The sequence below is a fragment of the Penicillium daleae genome, assembly GCF_028827525.1.
Source record: "Penicillium daleae strain IBT 16125 chromosome Unknown utg000009l_segment0_segment0, whole genome shotgun sequence".
Classification (NCBI taxonomy): domain Eukaryota; kingdom Fungi; phylum Ascomycota; class Eurotiomycetes; order Eurotiales; family Aspergillaceae; genus Penicillium; species Penicillium daleae.
The window spans coordinates 1,577,558-1,605,261 of NW_026623157.1; the positions used below are offsets into that span (position 1 = coordinate 1,577,558).

The 27,704-nt window shown below is 51.6% G+C and overlaps 9 protein-coding genes across 9 annotated transcripts; 7 read left to right on the forward strand and 2 right to left on the reverse strand.

Moving 5' to 3' along the window:
* Positions 1 to 1,400: 1,400 nt before the first annotated feature.
* N7458_011718 (general substrate transporter) lies at positions 1,401 to 3,349 on the reverse strand (the record flags this gene model as incomplete). The annotated part of the gene is made up of 5 exons (XM_056915100.1): positions 1,401 to 1,645; positions 1,729 to 2,085; positions 2,208 to 2,715; positions 2,789 to 2,926; positions 2,987 to 3,349. 5 exons carry the CDS (start codon positions 3,347 to 3,349, stop codon positions 1,401 to 1,403), a joined length of 1,611 nt encoding a protein of 536 aa, XP_056759854.1.
* Positions 3,350 to 5,051: 1,702 nt separating this feature from the next.
* N7458_011719 (beta-N-acetylhexosaminidase family protein) lies at positions 5,052 to 7,007 on the forward strand (the record flags this gene model as incomplete). The annotated part of the gene is made up of 1 exon (XM_056915101.1): positions 5,052 to 7,007. The coding sequence occupies one exon, from the start codon at positions 5,052 to 5,054 to the stop codon at positions 7,005 to 7,007; it is 1,956 nt and encodes a 651-aa protein (XP_056759855.1).
* Positions 7,008 to 9,984: 2,977 nt separating this feature from the next.
* On the forward strand, positions 9,985 to 13,292 carry N7458_011720 (ankyrin repeat domain-containing protein; the record flags this gene model as incomplete). Its single annotated transcript, XM_056915102.1, has 4 exons — positions 9,985 to 10,031; positions 10,171 to 10,776; positions 10,833 to 11,394; positions 11,577 to 13,292. 4 exons carry the CDS (start codon positions 9,985 to 9,987, stop codon positions 13,290 to 13,292), a joined length of 2,931 nt encoding a protein of 976 aa, XP_056759856.1.
* A 2,422-nt stretch (positions 13,293 to 15,714) lies between these two features.
* Positions 15,715 to 17,772, forward strand: N7458_011721 (uncharacterized protein; the record flags this gene model as incomplete). Its single annotated transcript, XM_056915103.1, has 1 exon — positions 15,715 to 17,772. The coding sequence occupies one exon, from the start codon at positions 15,715 to 15,717 to the stop codon at positions 17,770 to 17,772; it is 2,058 nt and encodes a 685-aa protein (XP_056759857.1).
* A 1,374-nt stretch (positions 17,773 to 19,146) lies between these two features.
* On the forward strand, positions 19,147 to 20,665 carry N7458_011722 (uncharacterized protein; the record flags this gene model as incomplete). Its single annotated transcript, XM_056915104.1, has 2 exons — positions 19,147 to 19,718; positions 19,783 to 20,665. The coding sequence occupies 2 exons, from the start codon at positions 19,147 to 19,149 to the stop codon at positions 20,663 to 20,665; spliced, it is 1,455 nt and encodes a 484-aa protein (XP_056759858.1).
* A 1,864-nt stretch (positions 20,666 to 22,529) lies between these two features.
* Positions 22,530 to 23,304, forward strand: N7458_011723 (GPI anchored serine-threonine rich protein; the record flags this gene model as incomplete). Its single annotated transcript, XM_056915105.1, has 3 exons — positions 22,530 to 22,657; positions 22,725 to 22,823; positions 22,923 to 23,304. The coding sequence occupies 3 exons, from the start codon at positions 22,530 to 22,532 to the stop codon at positions 23,302 to 23,304; spliced, it is 609 nt and encodes a 202-aa protein (XP_056759859.1).
* A 683-nt stretch (positions 23,305 to 23,987) lies between these two features.
* Positions 23,988 to 25,225, reverse strand: N7458_011724 (alanine--glyoxylate transaminase; the record flags this gene model as incomplete). The annotated part of the gene is made up of 2 exons (XM_056915106.1): positions 23,988 to 25,059; positions 25,137 to 25,225. 2 exons carry the CDS (start codon positions 25,223 to 25,225, stop codon positions 23,988 to 23,990), a joined length of 1,161 nt encoding a protein of 386 aa, XP_056759860.1.
* Positions 25,226 to 25,644: 419 nt separating this feature from the next.
* Positions 25,645 to 25,884, forward strand: N7458_011725 (uncharacterized protein; the record flags this gene model as incomplete). Its single annotated transcript, XM_056915107.1, has 1 exon — positions 25,645 to 25,884. One exon carries the CDS (start codon positions 25,645 to 25,647, stop codon positions 25,882 to 25,884), a length of 240 nt encoding a protein of 79 aa, XP_056759861.1.
* A 705-nt stretch (positions 25,885 to 26,589) lies between these two features.
* Positions 26,590 to 27,411, forward strand: N7458_011726 (vacuolar protein sorting-associated protein 29; the record flags this gene model as incomplete). Its single annotated transcript, XM_056915108.1, has 4 exons — positions 26,590 to 26,646; positions 26,727 to 26,741; positions 26,808 to 27,221; positions 27,277 to 27,411. 4 exons carry the CDS (start codon positions 26,590 to 26,592, stop codon positions 27,409 to 27,411), a joined length of 621 nt encoding a protein of 206 aa, XP_056759862.1.
* Positions 27,412 to 27,704: the final 293 nt, after the last annotated feature.

Below are 27,704 nucleotides of genomic sequence, written 5' to 3' on the forward strand. Positions count from 1 at the left end.
CGTACGACTATCCAACCCAAGGCAAAGACTGCCACGAGTCCTGCCTTCTGCTTTTTGGTAGCATGTAACTCGAACAAAATTCGCATTGGTAGGACGATGACTGTATGTTCCGATCAGAAGGTCATGGATTCTGCTGGTCTGCTGGGGTTACTAACTCATGACATCGGACACTATATCCAATGCAGTGGTTCCACATAATTTCCCAAGCTCTCTTGACTGGCCTAAGACACAAGTCCCTATAAAGTGTCAATAAACGGATGTTGCGTATGGGAAGGACGCGAGAGCCCGCTCAATTACCTGAAGTCACCGAGAAGTTATCCCCAAAAGGTAGACACCCCAAAAACTGAATCAGGAGGCAACCAACTAGATTCATTGTGGTGAAGCCGAACACAATATACCAACTGTCCACATAATTAGTGATTTATTTTCAGAGGTTCCAGCGACACATTAAGTTGGATGAAGGAAAGGGAGATATACCCCTCCATGTAAGTGGGAATTGGTAACAGGAATCGGCGAAAGAAGAATAACATGGACAATTTGACACTCCATACCGCAAGCCAAAAAATGACCAGTGATGCCTGGGTTCGTCGCATCAATATATCAGTAAGAGATCAAAAATTGTACTATCCCGAGGAGCATGACCCTGAATTTACGTACGAATGAGTAACGCAGTACTGTGGATACAGTGTCATCCAAAAGTGGGTTTGCAGTCGCTTTAGAGTTCGTATGAAATACCGACTCTGCCTCCAGATAGGGCTGAATGGTGAGAGTGTGCAAAACGGTTTGTATGGTCAAAAGGAGAAATGAAAGAATGGAGAGATAGTCATCGATCTTCAGCTTCTCTCGAATCGTGATTCGCGACTGAATGCGGCCGAGGATCAAGAGTAGGGCAACAGCGTAGAGGCTCCATAGTAGCGCCTATAAGGGACACACCGTTAGTTATTGATTCAAATTCGAGCAATGAAAATCGCAGTTCTTACATATTCGCGCCCTCCTTCCATCGCTTCGTTCAAGATCGACCCAGTCCAGTTCCATGCATGGCTTCGCTACAAGCACAAAAGAGTCCTAAGACGAAGAGACGGTGGATGTCGTTCAATCGCCGTATTCTTTCCAACTTCAGTAGTCATCGGTCACGAGACTGGTAACCATAAACTTCAGTTGGGTGGATCACAATTCGCGGGGAAGCAACCAACGGGGCGGTTTTAAAGGTTCATAAACTTTGGACGTGGAATTAACTAATCTCCACTCGTGTCGGTCCAGAGGGTGCAAAAAGGGACAGCCATCTAGGTAGGGTGAAGTGAGCGAACTGAATGAGATTGGTGAGTTTGTAATGTTGGGTGGTTCCCTTGCGATCTGATGTGGCTCGTTTTGATTCTTAGGTAGCATAGACAATCTACACCTCACATTCGACTATGGGACCCGTGCCGCCTGGTACGCTGCCTCTGGTTCGCAAAACGGATACCAAATCCGTCCTTGAAAATCTCTCGAATGCTTTCCAGCCCCAGGCCAGCAGTCTCTGGATAGGTGAATATCACAAGAAGCCAACCTGCAAAGCATAATCCAGCATATAATCCAAATGCCCCGGCAGCAGTTAATCGGCCGACTAGGGAGAGAAAGGTGGCGGATACTATGATGTTGCAGCCCCCTGGACATTAGAAATTAAAATCAGCCCGTGTCTTCTTTTCGAGTATCTCATGGATAGGCAGGGCAATTCACTTGACAACGTACAGCAAACCATTGTCAGCAAAGAAGTGCCAAGCGCCCGAACCTCTAGGGCAAGAAGCTCATTCGCTGTCCAAGGAATATTTCCCAATGCAATCGCGTAGAAGGATACAAAGATAGACAAAGAGGCAAGGGCTAGAGCTTTAGCCCATGATGGGGCCTCGCCTTGCAGTTCCAAGGCCGAGTTCAATGGGATATGCGAGAATGCCACGGCAGCCATGGCTAGGGCGAGTGGAAGCCCCCATAGTGTCCATACGAGCATTCGACGGCGACCCCAGTCGACGAAGAAAAGTGCTACAATAGTGAAGAAGAAGTTTGTCCCGGAGACGATGAGGCTAGCAGCGGTGGGATTGGTGAGGCCAACTACCGACAGCCAGTCAGCAAATGCCACAATTGAGCCCTTGAACAGAAACTCTGAGATAGTTTCGAAAATCTTAAGTCTTCTTATGATGTTGATCAACACGATAGGTGATCAGATAACTTACCGGCGGCAAAAAGCGTTGCAGAATAATACATTAAAGAATTAAAGCCACAGAGCTGCTGCACTGCCATCAAACCGCAGGCTGAAATCAAAGATCGAAGGTTAGAAGGGACAAGCCAAAGCTGCTTACACGACCACATCAGCCGGCGAGCCCCTTGATCAAAGGATACGGAATGGTTGACATCCTCGCGAATGATCTGTCCGAGTCTCTGAATATCTGATGGTGGGCTTCGAGGATAGAGTTGTTGCAAAACAACCACAGAGTCCTCAATACGGCCACGATAGATAAGATGTCGAGGTGTCTCAGGATACACGGGGAACAGTGCAACTTGTGCCAGCGCTGGGAGTGCTCCGAGTGCAAACAAATATCGCCATCCTAGATCAACGTGAGAGAATATAGTGCCGCCAGCGTAAGCTAAAGCCTGTCCACCAGTGACGGCCATGGAGTAAATTGTAATCATCCGACCGCGTAGTGACGATGGAGAAAGCTCTGCAATATAGATAGGTGTGATCTATACAAGCCCATGTCAAGCGCGAGGTTAGTCCCTGAAAGTCTCAAGTCCCAAGAAAGGAGGGAGTAATTACCATCGTCTCAAAACCGATCCCAACTCCAATGATAAACCGGGCAATTCCCATTAGCAGAACCGAATATGCTGAGGCGGCAACTACCGAGCCAACAGTAAACCAGATGCAGCCAATTCCGATCACCATCTTTCGGCCGACCTATCATGAGACTGTTAGCAGCGGTAGTGCAGTCTATCTCAGACTGAGGCGGGACAATACTGCGTCAGTAACGAAAGCCGCCAACAAAGCACCCACAAAAGCACCCCCTCCAGTCAGACTCGTCAAAAGCTGCTTTTCGGCGTTGTCGAGAGGGTGGCCCAGATCTGAATGGAACAATACCAAGGCACTCGAGATAACACCGGTGTCGTATCCGAAGAGGATACCTCCGATCGAAGCGGAGAGAACACAGGTCCATACATACTTTCGCGAATAAACCGGAGTGTAGAAGGGGGTCTGCTCGACATGCTCCAGTTCCAGCGCTTGAGGACCTTCATCGGCGTGGCACTGGTCTTCAGCGTTTGAGCGTATCCTTTCTGTGCGTGGAGATGCCCCGACAGCCATGGCTTCATGCTTATGCTGCATATGGAGAGCAAAGTCGCTCTCAAGTTACCTGTGGGCAGTACCGAGGAAGAATGAATATCATCGTGCGATGTTCGTTCTGTGTCTCATTCTGTCATTCCGTGCGTGGCAATATCTTGTGATGAACTCTACTCATCCTGTGTCGTCCACCCAAGCTGTGATTTGTCCCCGCGACAGCCACAATTCAAGGTTTCTTTTGCTGTACCGATGTTTGCTGAACCTGAGCTCGATTTTGGTGAGTCATATTCTTGATGAATAAAAATCCTTAGTCTAGATCCTTCAGTTATAGGCGGACACTTGGTGTCGATTGATAAAGTGGTATTGAAAGTTGTTCAAGTAGTAAAAGCGAGTACCAACTGGAGGCGTCACAGCTCTGGTATGCTTTAATGGCGTATGCTAACAGTTAGAGCGGACTCTTTGGAAGATTGCTATCCTGTGGGACAGGGAGAAATGAGCAGCTTCCTCGCCGTTCCTTCCGGGGTAATTCTGATAGATTGTTGTGCTTATCACACCCTATCCACCTATTCGCATCGAAATGCGACTCGGAGAGGAGAGCGCCAAACAAAAGCACCCCCATCGTGACGACGGCCCCTACCTTGCTGATGTGCAGTTGCACGACTGCAGAAAAAGCCATCGAATAGTATTTAGTGAACTCCAGCCTCCCCTTATGGTCTCGAGCTCAGGGACCGGTGCTACCTCACACTGCCGTGGACGTTGGTCGTATTGAAACATATTGCCGACGTTTGAGTTGCTTAGCTACGGCAGTGGAAGCATCGCCAGCACGTGGTTCTGCATAGCCACCTAGATTATTAGAACCCCTCGGAAAATACTGAAGCAAAGCATAGCTTCGGGTAATTTTGTTGGGCATGTTTAAAATGCAGAGGCTTGCGATTGGTCACGCAATTTTGATAACACGACTTGTAGTCTAGAACCTTGATCTATCCATTGTGGCATTTTCATTGAACTACATAGATGCAGCTGCATTGCTTAGAGCATCTCAGAATACAAATATAGTCGTAGTTACACTGGTTGATTCATACATTTTCGGCAATGCACCGAAGTGCCGCTTATGAAGAAGTAATCCTGTTGGTATACCTATAGGTGCGGGGAGTGATGGCTTGGACATCAAACCCCGCACCAAGTCATAAAATGGGCCCGCAATTGATGTTCACCAAAAATGCAACTGCTGATCTTTTCCTCCCCAGGGAAAACCCTCGGAAGAATCGTCGGTGGTTATCTTCAAGAGGTCACAGAGTAGTACGAGGGTGGTGATTGTGATTGCCTATGCTTTCAGAGAGGTCTGATCTTGGGAGTAAAACATGCATTCTTACTTTCTGTACGATCACCTCTAATCGCGCACGATGTTCCATCACTTGTCAAAGGTGTGTCAGCAATCATCTCTACTGTATGCAGCAGGTTATCTGAGATACCCCCTGTCACTATCGCGTCAGGGTTTAGTGGCTCTAGTGTTGCACGCGGGACAATAGCCGCTTAGAAGACGAAGTCTGTCTTTGAATGTCACCTCTACCTGTAGTCTCTTGCTAGGACCTCCCTAGGATTATCATACCGTGATAGAAATCCCTGGCATAATGTAACCGTTTATGGTAACCTGCAAGGGGGGCACAAAAAACACCACCTGCGATCAACAAACATAGTATATATTCGGTCCCTGCACCAACCTTGCAGGTACTCGACAACAACAACCATGTTCTCTCCCAGATGCACCCCATGCCTTCGGGCCTTGCTTACTGCTCTGCTCGCTCTTGGGTCTGTCAATGCTGCTCCTACTAGTCCTGACAACAGCCAACTTGTTGTGTCACCCACTCCTCAACAGATCTCCTCGCACGGCAAGAGCGTCTCACTTGCTGGGGGAGCTGTTACCATCGTGACAGGAGATGCCACAGATTCGGCCACGATTGATATTATCAAGACAATCGTGTCTTCTGCTGGTGGACACGCTGTCGTCTCATCCAAGCCCAGTGGTCATGGCACGCAGATAGTCATTGGTACCAAGTCAGAGAATGGCCTTGCCGGTACTATTGCGAAGGCTCTCACGGGCAACTCTGCAGATGGACTTGTCGCCGACGGCTACGTCCTCGCATCCGGTGATTATCAAGGTCAGCCGAGTATTGTGCTCAACGGTGTAGACGAGCGTGGCACTTTCTATGCGGCACAGACCCTTCGTCAACTTGGTAGTGGGCACAATATTCCTGGTGTCAATATTCGCGACTGGCCGCTCATGGCAATTCGTGGATCTATCGAGGGCTTCTACGGTGAGCCATGGTCACATCAGGCCCGTCTAGACCAGTTCGTCTTCTATGGAAAGCACAAAATGAACACCTACGTCTATACCCCCAAGGACGATCCGCTACTCCGCGCGGATTGGCGTACGCTTTACGCAGGCGACAACCTTACCCAACTCCAGGAACTCATCGAAACTGCCAACACAAATCACGTTGACTTTACGTTTGCTCTTTCGCCTGGCCTGGACTTGTGCTACTCGTCCGATGCCGACTTTAATGCTACCACCACCAAGTTCGACCAAGCACGCAAACTCGGCGTTCAGAGCTTTTACATCGCTTTAGATGACATCCCTACCGAGTTCCACTGTGATTCGGACAAGCAAAAGTGGGTTGACACGGGCAACTGGCACTGGCTGGCCGACGCCCAGGCGTACTATCTGAACCGCATCCAGGAGGAATACGTGGTTCCAAATGGCCTCAAAGATCTCGAGACCGTCCCCACCAACTATGCTGGTAGTGCACCGGACCCTTACAAGGGAGAATTCGGCACCATGTTGAACAAGAATATCAGCATCCAGTGGACAGGTGAAGGTGTATTCAGCGACCAGATCAACGATACAAGCGTTCAGCAAGCGGACTCGACCTACGTCACCGACAAGATGTTCTTGTGGGACAATTTCCCCGTAAACGATGGCAATCGTAACCGACTGTTCCTGAACCCACTTACTGGCCGTTCTCCCGAACTTTACAAGTATCTTCTTGGCTTCACCTCGAACCCAATGGAAGAAGCGTACGCCTCCATGCCCGCGCTCGCCAACTACGCTGACTACACATGGAACGGACCCAAATACAACGCCGAAGACTCAATGGCTGCGATTTTATGGGAACTCTCCGGCAGCGACAAAACCGTTCACGACGCTCTCCTTGCCTTCGTCGACATCAACCAGAACTGGCCTTACCGCGAGCCCCAGGTCTATTCGCCTCAGCTAAGCAGTGACATTGCCGCTTTCTGGGCGGCCCGGAAAGCTTCCTCGAAGCCCAAACAGGGCCATCCTGACGGGGAAACAGCGTTGATCAACCGTCTCGCATTACTTACCACCCTTCCCAACGTCCTTCCACGCATGGCGATGAAGGGTTTCGCAGATGACGTGGCACCCTGGTCGACCGTTGCGATGCAGTGGGCAAAGGCCTGTCAGCATTTGATTGCTATGCTCGACGCTGTGGATAATGGAGATAAGAAGACGGCTGATAGCGAGTTTAGCGCTGCGCAGGTCTGGGTGAATAAAACCAAGGCTAAGACTGTTAATGATCGGAATGACGACGGGGTGGAACTTCCTAATTCAATCACCCCTATTACTGGGGATGGGTCGTTTGATACGTTTTTGGCTAATGCCACGACTATTTACAAGGGTCAGTGAGTGTTTTTGTGACCTTGGTGGGCAGATGGGATTCTGGGATGGTGTGTATATCACAGAAGACTGTATATAGCATGGTGACTTGAACAATTAAAAGGATAGGAGATGTCAATAATCCGATACACAATCTCTCAGACCTTCAACGACCGCGTATAGAGCATGTTTGTATCGATAGCAGTTCCCTGCTCCGATATAGTTTGTCCATTTAAGACGCCCTTGAACGAGGTCTCGATACATTTATGGCCCAAGTCTTTTTAATTAATAAGACCTGCACTTGCATCAAGTATTCATCTCAAATCAAGGAAAGTTCCGAAGAGTAGCCCCGACGAGATTATCCGGCCCAGTACAAAAAAACACCCTCGCCTCTGGACGCACACGAGTATACCCGGTGCAGAGAGCAATAATATCCTCAAAGACGACAGTATGCTCAGGCTTCCCACGAATACACCATCCAACGAGAATACCATCCCAGGGTTGTTCCGCCAGCTTCTCTTTCAATTGGGCCAATGCTCCAGGCACATTATCTCCGTCAAGGTCGAAGCCGACATTATTGAAGCGGATGGCTTGATCTGTTGGAGCTTGGGACCAATTCTTGGCGATTACGTCGTTGATTGGGTGGCCGGTGATGGCGGCTCAGGGTGATTGTGAGGATTTGGAGTTTGTTATGGGACATTGTGTTGCATCTCCGAATGGGGTTGTAAGCCTCTGGTTAGGATCGAAACAGAATGTAGCTATTTGCCAATGGGAATTTGTACTGTTTGTCGGGAAATTGGGATCAAATAGGGTCTTTACTGGCCGTCCGATCTGATATCGTAGTATATACGGTATAGGGAACGCAAAATAATGGGAATCATTTGTAATCACATTCGGACTTAAGGGTCGACATGCCCAATCTCCATTATGAAGATCCACTATCTCAGACGCTACCCAAACTGGGAGGCTGGCCAGCCTTGATGCCTGATTTTTACGGGCATAATGTTTTGTTTCTTAATTCTCTTGCGGTCTCTCCTTCTTGGGAGCTGTATAGTGTATGGACAACTAAAGAGAAAAAAACACAAAAAAAACACAAAAAAAACACAAAAAAAACGGCGAGGCTGACTTTAATGTCGCCTTGGGCCAAAATAGTGTGTTTGTCATATGCAATGATTCAACGCATCGAACCATCTCCTTATCAATACTAACAAGCAGCTGGTTATTGACACTATTACTGGACGATATTAATCCTCTAAGTCTATATAATCCATTTACCAATTTCTTAACACAAAGATTCCACGAAGGCCCGATGACCTCCGAGTCTGTTTCCGAAGTGCCATCAGCTCCTGTAGCCAGCAGGCTTCATTGAGAACAGGCTAGTGGCGGTAGTTACTGATGTGCAATCGGCTAAATTCCCAATTATAAGGAGCATAGGTCTACTTTGAATCTCCGTCTGCATTTCGAGGCTACGATGGTCACCATCATGTGTTACCCTTTACAATGGGCATGAGGTCAAGTGAAAATGATTGGGCTTTCCCGCCACGCGTGGCTGCATGTGGCGTCGACCTGATGATTGATATAATTGATAGCCCTGAACGGAGCGGGGTGAGGCTGAGGACTCTCACTCTGTTCAGTCTCGCCAACCCTCGGATATATCCATCATACCCAAAACGTTGGGACCTTGTATGAGTTATGCATGGTGCAGACACAAAATGGCCGCCGAACCGACATCGTTATTCAAGCCCCATAATTATACAGTGGCATGGATCTGCGCCCTTCCCAAAGAAATGGCAGCCGCCGAGGCAATGCTGGATGAGAGACAACCTGCCTTGCCCACCATCCCCGGCGACGACAATACCTACGTTGCAGGGAGGGTAGGCTTCCATAATGTCATTATCGCGTGCCTTCCAGCTGGGGTTTATGGGACGACCTCTGCTGCCAACGTGGCGTCTCAAATGCGGCTCACCTTCAAGGGCATTCGGTTTGGACTGATGGTGGGAATTGCAGGGGGAGTCCCTAGTGCAGACCATGATATTCGGCTTGGTGATGTCGTAGTCGGCAAACCAACGCGGGATTTCGGGGGAGTGATTCAATACGACTATGGCAAGGCCGTGAGCGGCGGCCACTTGGAACGGACGGGTGTCTTGAACAAGCCCCCAACGATGCTCCTGACAGCCGTGACGGCGCTACAGTCAGCACACATTGCAAATAAAAGTCGCATACCTGATCTAATCGCGGATTTGGCCGAGCGCCATCCGCAAATGAGGGAGAAGTTCACGTATGACAGCCGCAGAGAAGATTTGTTGTTTGAGGCCCAGTACGATCATATTGACCGCGCGACAACCTGCGATGGCTGTGATAGACACCGGTTACTTACCCGAGAACCAAGGGACAAAAACGGCCCTATTATCCACTACGGTCTGATTGCATCCGGCAACCAGGTCATGAAGGATGGTCGGACTAGAGATCAGCTAGCCGGGGAACTGGGGATCCTGTGCTTTGAGATGGAGGCGGCCGGCCTGGTGGACACGTTCCCATGCCTCGTAATTAGAGGCATCTGTGACTATGCTGATTCTCACAAGAATAAACAATGGCAAGAGTATGCAGCCGCGACGGCGGCAGGATACGCAAAAGAGCTTCTCTACATGGTCCATGCTGTTCGAGTTGCAGATACACCTCCGGCCCTGCTGGTCAACGACAGTATGTAGGCTATGCACAACAGACTGTGAACTTGTCGGTTCTGACTAAAATAATCCCAGTCGTTCATAGCAGCAAGGTTTTGGCCAAACCGCGACGTTCATCAACGTGGTTGACAAGGCCGAATGGTGAGCAAGCACAATCCAATACTTTCTGCATATCACAGGCACTCAGTCATTGCAGATAATCTCGACGAGACGATATTCAGGCGGATTTCAACCTACGATCATGCAAAGGTTCACCAGCGACTTGCTCACAAACGAGTAATGGGGACAGCGCAGTGGTTCTTGGATCATCCCGATTTCAAGGCATGGCTGGTGGAGAAGAGATTCTCGAGACTGTGGTGCTCCGGGAAAAGTAAGCATGCCCCCTGGAGCTCCTTGACGGTGAACAACACTAATCATTACTCCTGATTAGTTGGCTCGGGTAAAACTACGATAGCGTCAGCACCCCTTGGCTCTTTCTCCCTATGGCGAATAGGCTAATTATGCCATAGGACGGCGGCCATCGATGCAGCCAAATATCGATCGTCAAAACACACTGCTTCAACGGCCTATTTCTATTGTGAGAGCGACCGACCGGACGAGCTCAATGGGCTCTACATTCTTTCCAGTCTGATCAAACAACTATGCGAGTATCTCCGTGCTAAATACAAACGCTGCCCCGACGATGTGGTAGATGCACTGAACCACTTCTTTGGGAAGAAGCGAGTTGTTCCCGACTTTGATGATTTGAAGGAAATTTTCATCCAGTTATTCCACATCATCCCAGACACGGTGTATATCATTGACGGACTCGACGCATTGAGCCCAGAACAGAGTAAAGACCTGTTTGGGCTCTTCAGGTCCCTGTTCTGCGGTTCTGGATCCCCGCCGGAGTCGCGGATGCTCGTTTTCAGCCGAGAACAACTGCCTGGCTACACAGGCATTCCCCTGTTCATGGCTGGCGTTCGTCAAATTTCGACTACGTCCAACGTGATGCCGGATCTTCACACGTACATTGATACGAGTGTCACTGATAAACTGATGAGCCGGAGGCTCACGGACGATTTAGCCTTGTTGGACGAAGTCAAGCGGGTCCTCCTGGAAGAATCATCTGGAATGTAAGAAGAAAGCCTTCCTCTGCATCCTTTACATCAGCTGAAAGGTATTGAATCAGGTTTCTTTGGGTCTATCTGCAGTTGGAGATTCTGTGGCAAGACTGTTTCACGGACAATCGTATTCGATCAGCGCTGCGAGATCTTCCGACAGATCTGGAGGAGACATACCATCGCTGTCTTCAAAGAATGACCTTTGCCAATCCTTATACATTGCGCGTCCTCCAATGGGTGAGTTTTGCTGCAAGACCACTCCATATCGACGAATTAAAAGAGGCCGTCGCCTTTGATCCAGATGACATAGTATGGGACGCCGGAAAGATCCCCCAAGCAGATGTGGTGATTGGGTGCGGTGCGAACCTCGTTGCCGTCGATCCTTCTGATCAATGTGTTCGCTTTGCGCATCCTTCCGTCAAGACATATCTGCAGAAGAATTCAGCAAGGTTAATTCCAGGGTACCCAAAATCCGATAAGCAGGGCGAGCTCCAGTGCGGAGAATTCTGTGTTGCGTATCTGTCATTCTCTAACTTCAACCTCGAACTGGTGAACCCAGCCAACGAGACAGAAGTGGTAAAAGTGCCGGATCCCAAACTATTCGCCGGCGATGCATTAGCATCTCCCTTGGTTAGACTTTTCTGGGGACGAGGGCAAGCCCCAAACAACCCGCCCAAGTACATTTTCGACGGATCCGATCAGCCACTATCCCAGATCGTTCACGGTACAAATTCCTGGACTACGCAGTCACTCAATGGACCTTGCAAACCAAGAAAATAACTTCCCTATCTTCAATTTGGGATAAATTCAAGCAACTCTCGTTGAGTTTCAACGAAACCTGGAATTTCCACCCTTGGGTGGTCGGCGGCCGCTCACAAACCTCACGCCTACATGGCCTCTTCGGATGGGCCGTTAAGGAAGGGCACATTCCGCTGTTGGAGTTGGCACTCACTTCCGATCGAGACATACGGGAGATCTGTAACCTCCCGTTGGTCGATGAGCGGCTTCCTGCACTTCATGTCGCCTCAAAAATGGGGCTTGCGGACGTCGTCAATCTCCTTCTACCTATGTGCGAATTGAACTTGCAAGACGAAGAAGGATATACTGCCTTACACCATGCAGCTAGTAAGGGGCATGGAGGTGTTGTAGCCATGCTTCTATACTCAGGAAGCACGAAAATAGATATCCCGTCAAAGACCCAAGTTACACCACTTTGGCTAGCTGCCAACCATGGCCACTGCGACCTCGTGCGGGCTCTGACTGAGAGACAAGCGAACCTTGAAGCCAGAGAAAGTTCTTCGCAACGGACGCCTCTTTCACAGGCTGCTAGCAACGGCCATCAAGCTGTTGTCGACTTTCTTGTGTACAGGGGAGCGAATCTGGAAGCAAAGGACGCCGGTGGTCGGACACCGTTATCCTGGGCCGTCATGAATGAGCATCTGGACACGGTCGAGCTGTTACTTGAGAGAGGCGCCAATTCTGCTTGTAGATTTGCGAACAAAGGAAAATTGCTGTTATGGGCAGCGCAGACTGGACATGCTGCTATCACAGGCTTGCTAGCTGCGAATCCCGAGACGGATCTAAACGCCACCGATGACAAAGGGCTAACAGGGTTATGGTGGGCTGTCCGGAATCAGCACTTGGAGATCGCGAAGATTCTTCTTGACTGCGGGGCAAATCGGGAGATCCGAGATGCTGACGGCCAGACGCCTCTACTGTGGGCAGCGAGAAATAGGCACGAGGCACTGACTATATTACTGCTCAAAGAAGGCGCGGCTATCTCTGTTCAGGATAAACACGAGAGAACAGCGCTTTTCTGGGCTGTCGAGCATAGCCACGAGGGAATAGTCAAGTTACTGCTGGACCGGATCGGAGACCACAAGGGAAAGAACCAGTTACTCAACTTTATTGCCTTGGGGCCTGTACGAACGCGAACTGACACAGTGGACTTATCCCTCGGCAGAAATGGAGACTTTGAGGATAAGACGCCGTTACTGTCAGCTGTAAGGAAAAGCTTCGAGTTACTGGCTCAGCGGTATATGGAGCGTAACACCACCGTGGACCGAGAAGGTCTTCCCAGACAGGCAACTTGGATGTGGTCCACAGGGGACGGGCAAAAGGCCCTACTCGAGCTGCTCCTTGGAAAGAGTAAAGATGACGTCGAGAAGTCGAACTGGTCCCTCCTAGAGGCTGCAAAGCAGGGCAATGCGCACTCCGCGAAGCTGCTGGTTGACGGAGGCACTGATATCCACACGAGAACTCTTTACGGGGAGACACCACTATGGTGGGCTGCAAGAAATGGACATGCGGCGCTTGTAGAATTTTTGTACGACAGGGGTGGAGATATCGAATCTAAGGATAAGTTTGGCCTCACGCCATTAGCTTGGGCGGTTGAGAATCGACACTGGCCAGTTGTCAAGCTACTGCTTGGCTGGGGCGCTGACATTCGGGCTTCCGACAAGTCTGGCCAGACACCACTCTCTAGGGCTGATGCCAGGGGAATGCGAAGTCTATTACTTAGGCAATGAAGCAACGCAGCACGTGTAATTCTTTTATCGAGTTTCAAAAGTCCTTTAGAAGCATCATCTTTCGACTTGCTAAGCGTTAAGGAAAATGATATAGCAGACCAGACGTATGCCCTAGGCCTTATATTTATAGCTCGGACTTACGAGGGAGGGTAGGTAACCTAGGTAAGAATCCATACCCTATTCTCACCCACTCTCAACCCGTTCTTACCTCTATCACCCCAGTCTCCAAACTTCTCACCCACACTCATCCCAAGATAAAATCCGACGCTATTTTAGAGCCCAGGGCGCATTAAGAACTTTCCGCATACCACACGTGGCTTAAGTACGGCTGAGCGGACGGGAAGCCCTGTTCTCCACACCCTATGGTCGTATGTGCTTGGTGAGCCTGGCTGCGGGACTAGTTATAACTAGTTACTTCGTACGCTGCTGACATATCGATATATCACGTGACCCTATCGGCGACTATCGGCGACGGCCTTGACTGATAAGTCCACCTCAGACCAAGCTCCGCGAGAGGGACCTCAGCAAATTCCCCCGCGACCTGCGTTGGGCAGTGGCCGAGAAATCAAGAAACAAGAAACATGAGCTAGACCTGGAGGCAAGTACCCGAAGCCGACAACGAATCCAACCAATGAGCCAAACACCCAGCGCCTGAGCACTGACCCTCGTCTCAGGTCCGACCGATTCGACCGGATTCCATGTGTTTCGCACAGCTTCCAGGCGAGGCTCCCAACCGAGCACCGTGTCCAGGGTTCTGAGTGGATGCAAAACAGACAGTCCGGCTGTAAGCTGTTGGGTTGATTGAAAGGCAGAGCCCAAAATCCACCACGAGTCCACGACACAGCTGTACATTAAGCTACCACAGGGCCTCAAAGTACCCCCGGTCAGCTTGGGCTATTTCCCATTTGTGAAGGGGAGCATCATTATCCTTTCATTGGATACAAACCGAGTTCCCCCCCAATCAACGAGCGGGATCGGCTTGAGTGTGGCCCAGACCACACCTTATCCTTGGCAGGTATTGGGGCGAAGGAACCGACTGGTGGATCCAGGAGCCAAGCGTCTTGGAGGAGATCCATTGACTGGTTGAGTGGGAAGGCTGATTGTCTGGGTCAGTTCCCTCTGTGGGTGGGTTGCGATACATCGCCCGGACATGGGTGGGAGCCGCACGCATCCGGCGTAGAGGAGGAAGGAGAGAATGGGCATTGTGATGGATCATTTTTGACCGAGATAGGTAGTGGAAGCGATGTTTATCTTGGGTCAGTGGTTCTCACTGCTACTGTTTACTTGTCTCTATTTATGATGATTGTAAGTGGTACTTTGTCTTTGCTCTGTCTCCTCGGGCATCGGAACAGGAGGGTTCTCTCGTAGACTCTGTCCTTTGCAAAGTATAAAAAGTGCATGACGTGTTGTAGATATCCACAGCCCTCCACGTCAAAGAGGGATGTCTTACGAAGGATCTTCGTCGAGGATCGGAAGACTCCATCTACTAGACAGGCTAGTAGACTAATAGTGGCCACTGTACTCCGGACTACGGTCAGTATAGGATCGTTGATGGCAGAGTTCCCAGTCCCAAATCACATCATGGGCTCCACCAGGGAGTGGACTGCGTCAGCACTGTCGCCTGTGAATGTCTTGGACCCTATCGGCGTGAAGTATTCCTCTCCATCATAATCCGTCGTGTTCTGCGAAGGTGAGGATTATTCCCGTCCCAGGGGGGTGTTTGGGATCCCCCCTTTCTTCTCCTTCCCAAACCCAACTCTCGTGTCCTTCCAACACAATCACTTTTGGCTGGCCCTTGTTCCAGTCTCCCCTCCTCCTCTCCCTTTCTTCTCACTCTCATCCTCTTTCATCCTTTTGTTTTCTCTTTCTACCTCTTCCTCTTCCTCTTCCTCTTTTCTTCTTCCTCTTTCTCCACCACCTCCTCCTCCTCGCCTCTTAATAGATTTTTTCGCCACCCTCTTCCGTAATCTCCCCAGGCCCAACTCCACACGAGTTGGCCCAACTTGACACGGTCGCGCGACACTCCTCTTCGTCGTCGACGTCCATTCCTTCCACTTGCCCTCCCCCCCCCTTCCCTCCATTATTCACCACTCGCTCTCCAACCATCCTCAACCCACACTACCCCTGTAATTCTATTTGGTCTCGACAAAAAGAATCTCAAAAGACACCAAACACCAAAAAGATTTATTACCTGCACAAACTTCCAATCAAAAACAAACACCCTTACCTCGTCAAACTGTCCGACCGGCCACCTCCTCGCGCATGGACCCGGTCGCCTATCGCCGATCCAACTAATCCTCCTCCCTCGTTCGGCCCATCCCAGCCCAACTCGGTTCGCCTGCCCACTTCGCATGGCATGTTTCGCCTGTTGCCCTGGCCCTCTCCGATCGGAGGGAACAAGGTAATGGCAGAGGAAGTCAAGATGCTGGCTCCGGCTGGCTGCGCTCCGGGCATGAATATGAACGTCAACGTCAACGCCCTGTCGCAGGCGCTACCACCCTTACTCAAGCGCAAACGCTCCGATTCCTCCGCGACCGACGCTCCCGCCTCGACCAAGCCGCGCTCTGAACCGTCCGTCGCGGCGTCGACATTGCCTACACCGACGACGACCGTGACTACGCCTGCTTCGGAACCAGTGTCAGCGCCCATCGCCCCATCACCATCGGTCACGATAGCGCGCGAGCCGGCGCTGGCGCCGGCCGTGCGTGCGCGTCCAGATGTGAATCGCCTGCGCGAGACCATCACTGCCCAGCTCAGTCTCGAGGTCCTCCTCAAGCACAACGAGCTGCGCCTGATCGACCAGGAGATTGCCAAGTGTCAGGTTGCGCTGGAACAGTTGCGACGCTGTGCTGAGATCCCCTACCCGGGGTCTGCAGTCTCTGGTGTATCGGCCGATGTGAGCGCTGGCACGGGTGCCTCGGTGCTGCTGCCTGGAAATGGCCCAGCACCGATCTCGCCCGCGCCTTGGGGTGTCACGGAGGGTCCATACTCGCGACACTACGCGCGATGGCTTCTTCCGGACCCCCGGTTCGATGGCGGTGAGGTCGAGACGGGATCGCTGGCGGTTCGCGAAGGCTTCATGGTGCCGGAGGGCCGGTCCACCCGTGGGAATCCAATGGACTTTAGCTCACTAGCGGGTAAGACTCGGCCGTCGCGTGGGACTCCTCAAGCCAAATTCCAGTCGCTATCGTCCGGGTATCCTGTTCCCAAGGAGAAGCCTGGACCGATGATCATCCGGCGCAAGTCGGATCAGGTTTTGGTTAAGCTGGTTTGTCTAGACTGTCGTCGGGATAACTTCTCGAGCACCCAGGGGTTCATCAATCACTGCCGTATTGCGCACAACCGGAACTTTGCCAGTCATGACGCTGCTGCGATGGCCTCAGGAGAGCCAGTCGAAGTTGATGATGCTGGCACCATTGTTGGTGGTGGCACTGGTCCTCGCAGCGAGCCGACCAGCAGTGTTCAGGCACCTGGCTTTGTGCATCCGCTCATTCGCTCTGCTCAACTGCCTACTCCTTCGAAAGAGTCTGTTACTCCTCAGAAGCCCCTGTCAGTCAATGTGCCTGCCGCAGTCGCCACCCCGCCTGCTACTGTCCAGCCAAAGGCCGAGTCCCGTCGCCAGTCTGAGCCTGTCAATTCTACCAAGAACCCATCGTTCCTCGCTTCTCCAGCAACGCCGCATCTATCTGCGCTCATGCGTGATCGTGGCCTTGGGCTGAACTTGGACAAGCTCGTGGCAGAGGCCAAGACGCCTGTAGACCTCAGTGCTCTCTCTGACGATGACTCGGACGCCGACGAATCGGAACATCCGTCCACAGCAACCAGCCAGGCAGCATCTCAACAGGGTACCCCCGTTGTTCGTCATCCCATGCGCATCCCGACCGCGCAAGCTTCCCAGCGAGCGGAAAGTCGCAAGGGCATCGACAGAGGCCCTCACGACCTCCCAGACATGACTCCTTCCCGTCCGCCTTACCAGCAGTCCTTCCTCGACCTTTCCTCACTTCCCAGTGGGCCTCATCCGGCACTGACCGATGCGTCTCGCGAAAGTGACAGCCTCCTCGACCACTCGGCCAACCTCAGCCCGAATGCACTGGAATCCAACCAGGCGCCTAGCCTGGTCAGCGATGACGAGGACGACTACGAAGCGGCCTCGGACTCGGACAGCCCGAGTTCCTCCGAGGCTGACGAGGAGGAGCAGGAATTCCGACACATTGAAGTCGAGGACGACGAGCGGGCTGGTGCTCCCTCTGCTACTACCACCGAGCCCAAGCCTGGCCCGTCGCTGACGAACCCTGGTCCCCAGGCTGCCCCTACGCTCTCTAAGCCGCTGAAGCAAAACCGCTCCAAGAAGATGTCCATGGTACCCGGATTCGGTGACCGTAGACGCGACGACGAGCAAGTGAACTTTGTGCATCCCAACACCGAGGAAGCCAAGCTGAAGCGCGCGAACGGGCAAAAGCCTCCGCAGTCGAACCAGTGATGCTTGTCTGTTCGCTTGTTTGCCCCTTCAAACCCCATGACTTACCCACTCCCCTCTCTGCCAGTTGCACGGTACTCTGGTATCATGTCACCTCGGCCCTTCCATTCATAAAACCCCATTTACACCATTACCCAATCTTGATTTTAATTTTCCCTGTTCGTTCTCACCTGGTCACCTCCCCAACCCCCATCTTGACGATGGCTGGTCCGGCCAGGCACACGAACGCATGCGCGCGCAACGGATGATGACCTCCCCCCTGACTTGACTTGACTGCCCTGGTTCAACTCTTCATGACGTTTCTGTATTTTGATATTGTGTTATCCACCACCTCTTCCTCTTCTACACTTCTGTCTTGTTCCCCCTTCTTTCTTCCCAACTCTTCTTTCTTAATGAAGACCTGTTTTACGGCCAGATTTTGGTTTGAATTTTCTGTTGGATTGTGGGTTTGGTTGGGGGTTTCTGTACATAGGTGTCCTCTTATTTTCTCCTGGTGACGGCTTGCCTGGGGACGGAAAGAGGAAAGATTCAAAAATGTGATAGCTGAGAATATAGAATTATGACGTTTTGGTTACCTATTTTGCCTTTTTTCGGTCTTTATCTGGCTTGTGCAGTAGGATGGATGTCAACGCGGCATTTGTAATTTCGTATTGATCGTTCTGCTTGTAGTCAAAGCTCGTGGGACATGATAGATTGAATAGCGTTGGGATAATCAGGGTGGGTAAGTTTTTAAGGTAGTAAGAAGTACCTGTATACCTCCAGTATCCTTTTCGTCGACTATGGCTCTCGCTCATGGCATGATGCAAATCTCTCTCTACAGAGTCTCGATGTTCTCAATGTAAGCAATCGAGCGCTTTCTAGGGTTCTAGAGCCGGGAATCTGTAGCAATCAATAAATGCGGTAGGCAGTTACGAAGAAAAATACATAAATCAATTACAGTCACTTTTTTCGTCTCATTCTTCTGCTAGTTCAGTACATCACTTATTGTACTTGAACCTAGGCCTTTCTGCGAGCGATCCTCTAGGTCAAGCCATATTGATGCCTCAGGCATTAGTTTGGGGGGTGTTTGCAGTTCACGGTTGGAGCTTATCGCGATAACGACCACCTCTGCGTTTTTTCCGAGTATCGACTTGGTTCCTCCTCGATCTGCGGATTACCCACAGCTGTGAGCGGTCAATTGGAAGCTGTTATCAATCACATCTCTAGCTTGGCCTTGACTGAGCTTTGAGGTCTTTTTCGACAACCCGCGACGCTAGCAATTGGGCGTCTTTCCATCGCGACCGCGACAAATTCAGCCTCTGCTGCGCCTTGCACCGTCGCGCCCTCTTAACTTTGAGATCATCGTCTGATCGTTTTGATTTCCTGAGAACCACTAAAATGGCTATTGAAAACGATGCAGCAGCCGCTCAGGCCGGCGCCAACGAAAAGGCCCTCGAACCCGCCGAGGAATTCATCTCCCTTGGCGATGCGGATGGTTTCACTCTCGATGCCGCCTCAGATGTCTCCTCAAGCGACTCCGCATCAGAATCAGACTCCGATTCAGACTCAGACGACGAAGAAATCACCCCCGATGAAGATACTTTCCACCCGCACCGCATAACACTTTCCACATTCCGCCGCCTTCTCTCCTGTTATCCGACAACAGTCGAGCAAGTGCACCGACGCAAAGCCATGCTAAAGCTGCAACCCAAGCCGGAGAAGGGCTCGAAGAGACGAGTCGAGAAAAGAGCTGGCTCGGCATCGGCGAGTCTGCGCGGTGCGATGCTACTCCAGAGGACGGATTTCAATACCTCGGAGGAGAAGTATATCAAGGAGGAGACGGCGAAGTTTTTGGTGCTGGATAAGTGGCGGTATGAGGAGATGCCTACTGTTATGGGTGAGCGGCGGGAAAAAGAGGGCGGGGAGGTGCTGAATAAGAATGATTTGATTACTGTTATGGATTGGAAGACGTGAGTTGGGCTTGCTTTTGCTTGAAGTACTGTTTCGAGTCGGACAGCAGCTGATATAGAACAGGAAACATGGTATCCCCCGTCCAACTCTCATGGGCATGGTCAAGTCCAACCAGAACAAGAACGTGCTAAAGTGTTCTTCCACCGCTATCGCTGCTCTTTCTACCGAAGACCCCATGCTTGCGCCAAACGAGGCTTTCCCCAAGCCCAGCATCGACGCCTTTGGCCCCCTCCGCGGCGTGGGTGTGGCCACTGCCTCGCTGATTCTTTCCATTGCCACCGCTACCGGCAACTCCAAGCAGCAGGTTCCATTCTACAGCGACGATGTTTACCTCTGGCTATGTCTGAAGGAGTTCCCCGAGCTAGAGGACGATGAGGAAGAGGAGGAAGCCGCCGATGAAGAGCACAACCCAGACGCTATCGCCGAGGACGGCAAAAGTCCTCCCCGCCCACCAAAATTCAAACTGAAGCGCAAAATCTCCAAATTCAAGCGTCCCAACGGCGAACTAAACGTCAAGTACAACATCGCCGAGTACCGCAAACTCTGGGACGCATGCTGGGAGCTCCGCGAGCGTCTGAACCGTGCCGTCGAAGCCGAAGCCGAAACCGATTCCGATTCAAATGCCATCACCATCTCGCACAACGACATCGAAAAGACAGCCTACGTGCTACGCAACATCGCCGTATCAGGCTACCTCGAGAACCAAGATCCGGAGGATGTCCTGCGGATGGCGGCACGACAGAAGGCACGCGTGGAGGCTGCGGAGAAGGCGCGGGCTGATGCATCGGGCGAGACGGCGGCGAGGGAGAAGAAGCTTGCTATGAAGAAGCAGAAGAAGAAGGATAAGGAGGAGATGAGGGCTAAGCAGAAGGAGCAGAAGGCTTTACAGAAGAAGAGGAAGATTGCTAATGGGGGCAGGACTGTTAAGAGGAGGAAGGTTGAGTAGGGGGGGCGTATCTATATATTGGGGATTGAGGTTTGAAAAGTGATTGTATGGATGGGTTGGGATGAGTGTTGTATTGTATAGTTTAGGATATCTACTACCTAGGTAGCAATATTGATTGTTGTACATCGTCTTTATCTCTCGGTTGGCGCTGTACGTGGGCGATGACCGTTTTTCACTATGCCCGAGCTATTCGACCTCTATTTTCTATCTTGTCTTGGATAGTCCAAGGTTTCCCAGAACCTCCCCTGTCAATATCGTGTCTTGTCATCTAGAGAAGTCCTCGCCCCTACATCACTCCCGCTGATGCCAGACCACCTCTTTCGAGCAGGAACATCGCCCTGCCGCGTGAAGAAGGCTAAGGCATCCGATTTTGAATTGTTCTTGATGATCTGTAACTAAAAGGAGCCTGTCCTGTTGTCAAAAAGGACGCTTGCGTCTGGCTTCTATCCTTTCTATATCATGATCATTCTACGAAGGAACGGAATATTGGATAAGTCGATGTAGATGTGTACTGCGAATGCAAATGTATCAAGGAGGGTACTAAATCTATGTTAATGGTCCTACAGAAACTAGCCCTGGACTACCTGGATAGAAAATACGATGTACACCGGAAGTCATTGGATGGTAGAAAGCTGTTTTGATAATTGTAGATGCGTCCTCTATCATAATTTTTATTGCTTTGGATTCTATATACAGAGATTTATTGCCTATTTTCCTTTAAGGCATGTCTGGTGCCTTCGTTTGTACTACAATGCCAAGGAGGTATCTTAATTGGGATGACTTCAGCAAGGGATAATATTTTTTTGCCTGTCGAATCACACTGGCCGCTCTCTCGGAATCAAGAGCGTTGGAACTCTTTACCATCATGACACCCAACTAAGATGGGAATACCGCCAGCTATTCCCAAACAAATCAAAATTCTTGATACCAATGCTAGCATCTTGTCTGATTTCAACCTGTGTACATGACTGGCATTCGTCTACGTACCTATCTCCTCGTAGAGTCGAGCAAGTCAAACTGCGCTGTGATCCAAGAATTCGCATGCACCCAGAATGTTGTCGCTTCCGTTGACCATGAACCATCGAAAGCGTTATTACACTGGTATTATGCAGGCTCGGCTACTTATCCAACTCACCCTAATCTGTCAACGGACATTGCAGTCGACGGCTGCGCATTCTCGAAGTTACCCATAAGACTTCCTATTGGTCGGCCCGCCAGGGGTAAGGACCATTCTGGAATGTAACTCCCCAGACTTATCCAGGAATGTGTGAAACACGCGAGCAACTCATTTCTACCGTGGCCTCTCCCCTAGAAAGGACCATTTAACAGCTATCAGCCTCCTGCAGATATGCTCAGCGGAATTCCCCTTCCTTCCTTGGTAGAATGGAGATGTTCCCATGGGGGGTTTGTTCTACATTCACACCCCCAGCCACAATTAACAATTGATGTTCTCGTCTTGATCGCCATCTTTCCCTCACAGAGCTCTAGTCCTATGTCCAGGCACACTCAATCAGCATAAACACCGTCCTAACTATTTTCCGCATTCGGAAACCTGGAGAAAATATCCATGTAGACATCCCTCTCTCACGATTGGCCCCTTGTCAAATCTCCCGCCGAAAAAAGTGTATGATCGCCTGGAAGACAGCAAACGTTCTTTTCCACGCAAAAGAATGCCAAACCTAGCTCGACCTGCCCTTGAACCAAGAAACCAGAATACTATAATATTCGAACACTTTCCTGACCTCCCGTCCATAAATTTGCATCTTTTGTTTCCTCCATCACTACTACTCAACTCCCTCCCAACTTCGTCCACTCATCTACCCAAGTCATCTATACTCCGTGTACTTCGATATCATCCGTCAACATGCGTGTCCTTACCACCCAACTCCCCCTTCTGCTCGCCGCATCGGCTACTATCGTCGTCGGCGGGGCGACTACTACAGGAGCTAGCTCCGTCAGCACTGGCACTTCGACCAAATGCGCTGCGCAAAAGTATGCTTGAACGCCCTACTTTCAATATCTCTATATAGAACCTCGCATACTAACCACTGACGCACAGGGTCGTCGACAAATGCGTCCAAGACATGAAGTTCCAACTCGAAAACTGCGCTACATATGACTGGGACTGCCAATGCACCGGTAGCACAAATGTCGTCGAGTACGTCTAACCCTAACCCCCCACCCACATCCCCATCCCAATCCCAATCCCAACTCTACATCATCAATCGATCAATCTAACACCTCCTCTCCCGTACAGCTGCTACAACAACTGCCCCGATCTCCCAGAACGCATCGGCGCCCAAACAATCCGCCAGCAAAACTGCGCCAACGCCAAAGCCTACGCCCCAACAACCACAGCCACCACTGCCTACACCTCCGCGTCTGACTACGCATCCAGCATTCCCGTCAGCTTCTCCTCTTCCACCTCCACCTCAGCCTCCAAGCCCACCGATACCCCCAGCGGCCTGGAGAGTAACAGCAAGAGTGGTGACGGGGACAGCGTCAGCGGCGAGCCGACCAAGTCGTTGACTGGGTTGGCGGCGACTTCGAGTCCGTCGAAGGGGGCGGCGGCCGGGGCTGTTGGGGCTGCGGGTGGGTGGGTGGCGTTTTTGGGGTTGGCGTTGGGGGTTTTGTTTTAGATTGTTTTCCTAGTGGATGTTAGCTGGTGGATGGTTTGAGATGCTGGAGTTGGTAGGGATGGATAGGTAGTGCGTGGGTGCGTGGGTGCGTTGGTTTTAGCATAGCATTATGTTGGGCTTTATGTTGCCTGGTAATTTTAATCACAATATGCATTTTGTTTTGGTTTGATTGATTGATGTAGGTTTAGACTTGGGGTTCGTGTGTCTGCTATATGCGTAATCATAAATTGGCATTTGGATTGCATTGTTGATTGATGTAGACTTGGAGTCTGTGTATGCTATAGAAAACCTATGCGGCGTATGCTACATAGACGCTTCGAAGTATATCGGTGAGGTTGGATAAATGCCATTCCAGAGTACAAGTAATAATGGGGAAATCTCGAGAGTTGGCCCTTCCGGACTCGGACGGGGAAAATGGAGTGCTTATAGTTTCAGTCAGGACTTGTATCCACCGGATCTTGTAAACCCACGATCGTTTGTTCTATAAGTTTCAAAGACGGAGGTCGACATGGTGCTCTGAAGAGCCACCCAATACGTAGCTTTCGAGCTACTATCATGGTTCATACTCTTTACACAGAACATGATCTATAGTCAGGTCATTCATTGCAATCTATGGACACGTAACCTATTACAAAAGGCACACCAATTTCATGGGTATAGACATCGCTCCCCATCGCTCTCATTTACAGACCCTTAGCCTGCTTAGCCTCAGCCAACGCCTCCTTCAGCGCCGACAAAGCCTTATCAATATCATTACGGCTGGGATCCGAAATGCTAACACCCATGTGGCCGAAGCGGATATACTTAGTGGCAATCTCCTTGTGCAGGCCAGCTGCGAAGATCACACCGCGCTTCAGCAGACCGGGCAGCACATCGGGCGGGGACAGGCCGTCGGGGAGGTACATGGCAGTCATGCCGTGGGCCTGGCACTCGGGCTTGGGAGCAACCTGGGCCAGGCCGATCTCGGCAATGGCGGCCTTGACCTTGTCCGAAGCGGCGGTGTGGATGGCGAAGCGCTCGGACATGGGGCGGGAGGTGATCTGGCTGAGGGTGGTGTGCAGGGCGTGAACGAGCTGGGTGGGCGGGGTGGCAAAGTAGGAGGGCTTGCAGGCCTCGTAGTTCTGCATGATGGGGAGCCAGTTGGCGATGGAGGCGTAGTAGGAGGCAGGCGGGGTCTTGCGGGACTGGGCGCGCTGGATCGCGCGGCCGGAGCAGTAGACGATGCTCAGACCGGGAGGGCAGCCGATGGCCTTTTGCGATGCGGTCACGACCGCGTCCAGGTCCCATTCGTCAAAGGCGATCTCCTCCGAACCGACACTGCACACGCCGTCGACCACGACGAGGGTGTCGGGGCTCACGCGGCGGACAACCTCGGCCACGCGCTTGATGTCGTTCAGGACACCGGTGGAGGTGTCGACGTGTGTCACGGTCAGCAGCTTGTAGGGCTTCTGCTTGAGGGCGGCCTCGATCTCTTCGAAGGCGGGGCGGTCGCCGATCGGAGCGCGGAGGTGTGTCACCTCGGCGCCGTAGGTGGTCAGGCAGTTGCCGAAGGAGTCACCGAAGTAACCGGTGTTCAGGACGAGGGCGTTCTCGCCGCGCTCGATCAGGTTGGCAGCGACCAGGTCCCAGCCCAGGGTGCCAGAGCCGGCAATGAGGAAGGGCTGGGCGGAGGGGTTGGTCGACTGGAAGAGCTTACGGAGGAGGGTCAAGGTCTCACCAAAGACCTTGACGAAGCCGGGAGCGACATGGCTCTCACTGTGGTTATAGAAAAGCCCAATGATTAGTTCCAATTGATGTTGAAGTTAATTCCATGATCGAGTAGAATGACTCACGCATAGTGGGACATGGACTGCAGCACGGCATCGTCAAACTCAATGGGGCCCGGGATGAGCAGAGTGTTGTGAGGGGGTTGGGTAGACATGGTGGGCGACGTGGACGTAATGGGGGAAGCAGGAATGGACCGATCGATGGGTTTATATTCGACGTCGTCAGGAGCCAGGGAGTTTCTCTCGGTCGAGAAGGGAGTGTTCAGTTCAGGCAACGGCAGGCGCTGGTCCAGGTGTCTGGAGATCAGGCTGAGGCGCTGCTGTGTCGAAGTGGGCGCCAGCTTTTCCGATTTGCGGCGGGGGGTGCCGCGGGGGTTTCAATGGGACTGGTCGCTGGGAAGGAGGGGGATTGGCCTGCTTGTGAATTCCCGAGGGAAAACTGGCTGGGAAGGTTCGGGGATCGCCGCCGATGCCGATAGGAGGGAGGAGGAGAGCCGGGGAGGGCAGCGATTGGCTGTGGAGGAGGTATGCAGAGGAAGGTAAGGAAGATGGAGATTGCAAGGTGTAGGAGATGATGGCCAGGCAAGATGGAGAGGAGTTCTGGGGACGTATTTATGAGGAGGAGACACGCTGGCTATTCCTGCCCATTTCCCAACCCTTTTGCTGGTCTCCTTTGTCCGTCGCGGAGACTCGACGGCCGGACCCTACCGGCCGGGGCATTCTCGTGAGAGAGACTGCGGACTGGGATCCCACAGCCTACGCGGTAGAGTCTATTCTCAGAGGAGCTCTCGGTGAGGAGGAGAATCTGGGGTAATCGGAATGGAGAGTACATGGTCCGATTATTTGAAAGTACATTATGATTCTAGCCACTTTTTGTGCGTAGGAATCTGCTCCGTACGGCAAAGTATAGTCTCGCGAGGTAAACAGGCCGAGTATACCGAGTGCGAGAGTATATAGTGTAGAATACAATTTATTCCACGAGATGTCAATTAACCAGCTTCTATAGTGAAGTTCCAAGTGCGCTATAGTATATGAAGATATGATCTTCTCTGCCATTGACTCCCACAGTCTATAACATTCGCCGTATACACTGTCCTGTGCTGAGAGCTATCTCCAACTCCATAGATGAACCCTGCTAATTCTCGTCCTGCAGCACGGCGACCTCCGCACGGAATAAACTCATCCGTTTGATGCTAGTGGATTGGACTGATCAAACCGAACAGCAGTCGGGCGAGAGATTCGGCCTCACGAACCAATGCCCAGCTGCGAAGATCGGGATGCTTCAGACAACATCGGGACCGCATCCGCTGGGGGACACTATCCCCAATTGGGGCATGAATTAGGGCTCAGGGCTTCGCGCTCGTGGCTTCCCCGCGAAGCTGTCCCCGTCAGGCTATCGCCCGCGTCCGGCTGTTGCTGTGCTCTTGTTTGGATCTTGCTTGGATCTGTCTGGACTCCCCGAAATTGGCATGGCCCATTGAATCTCCGATCTTCCACCCCTTAACCCCACCCGCCCAGCATGACCGCCCGTCTGGTCCTAGTCATTGGTGACCTATTCATCCCTGATCGAGCTCCCGTGAGTCTCCAGATCCATAAGCTTAGGCGCCCATGATATCACAGCTTCCCAGAATACGACAGCTAACCCATCTCCCTTAGGACCTCCCCGCCAAGGTACACAACAACACCTCCCAGGGTCATAATCGCCTCAAACACAACTAACCCAGCTATTCGTTCTAGTTCCGCAAACTCCTGACCCCCGGCAAGATCGGCCAAATCCTCTGCCTGGGTAACCTCACCGATCGCGATACCTATGAGTTCCTCCGCCAGATCGCCCCAGACCTGCAAATGGTCAAGGGTGACTACGATGTTGACTCCCCCAACCTCCCGCTCTCCAAGGTCGTAAATCACGGCAGCCTGCGCATCGGTTTCACTCACGGACACACCATCATCCCGCCCGGTGACGCCGATGCGCTGTTGATCGCAGCCCGGCAGATGGACGTGGATATCTTGCTTTGGGGCGGTACTCACCGGTTCGAGGCATTCGAGATGGAGGGCCGCTTCTTCATCAACCCGGGGAGTGCCACAGGCGCCATGAGCTCGGGCTTCTGGCCGGAGGGCGAAGAACCAACGCCGAGCTTCTGCTTGATGGATGTAAGTCATAAATATATAAGCTTTGTTGGCGCGCGTAAGCTTACAAAGGAAATAGATCCAGGGGGATGTTTTGGTGCTCTACGTGTATCAACTCAAGACGGACGCTAATGGCGTTGAGAACGTGTCGGTTGAGAAGGTCTCATATCGCAAGAATCATGCCCCTGCTCCAGCAGTGGTGCCGGCATCTTGATCCCACGTCCGCCTTCTTCTTTACCCATCTTTTCACCATTCCTCTCTCCTTTGTATATAGACCTCTTCTTACCCGCCCCTCATGTCTGTGTTTCTTTTCTAGCCAGCTTGGATTCTTTGCTTCAATTTGATCTTTGATACCTCAAATTAGGTTGATCCATACGATTCATACGGTCGTCTCTTTACTCTCGCTTGTATATAGATCTCTTCTCGTGGGCTCCTTGTTCTAAGATGTGGTTGTAGGCCGAGAAAACCCTAGATCCATTTTTATTTGGTATTCTAATGGATGCATTA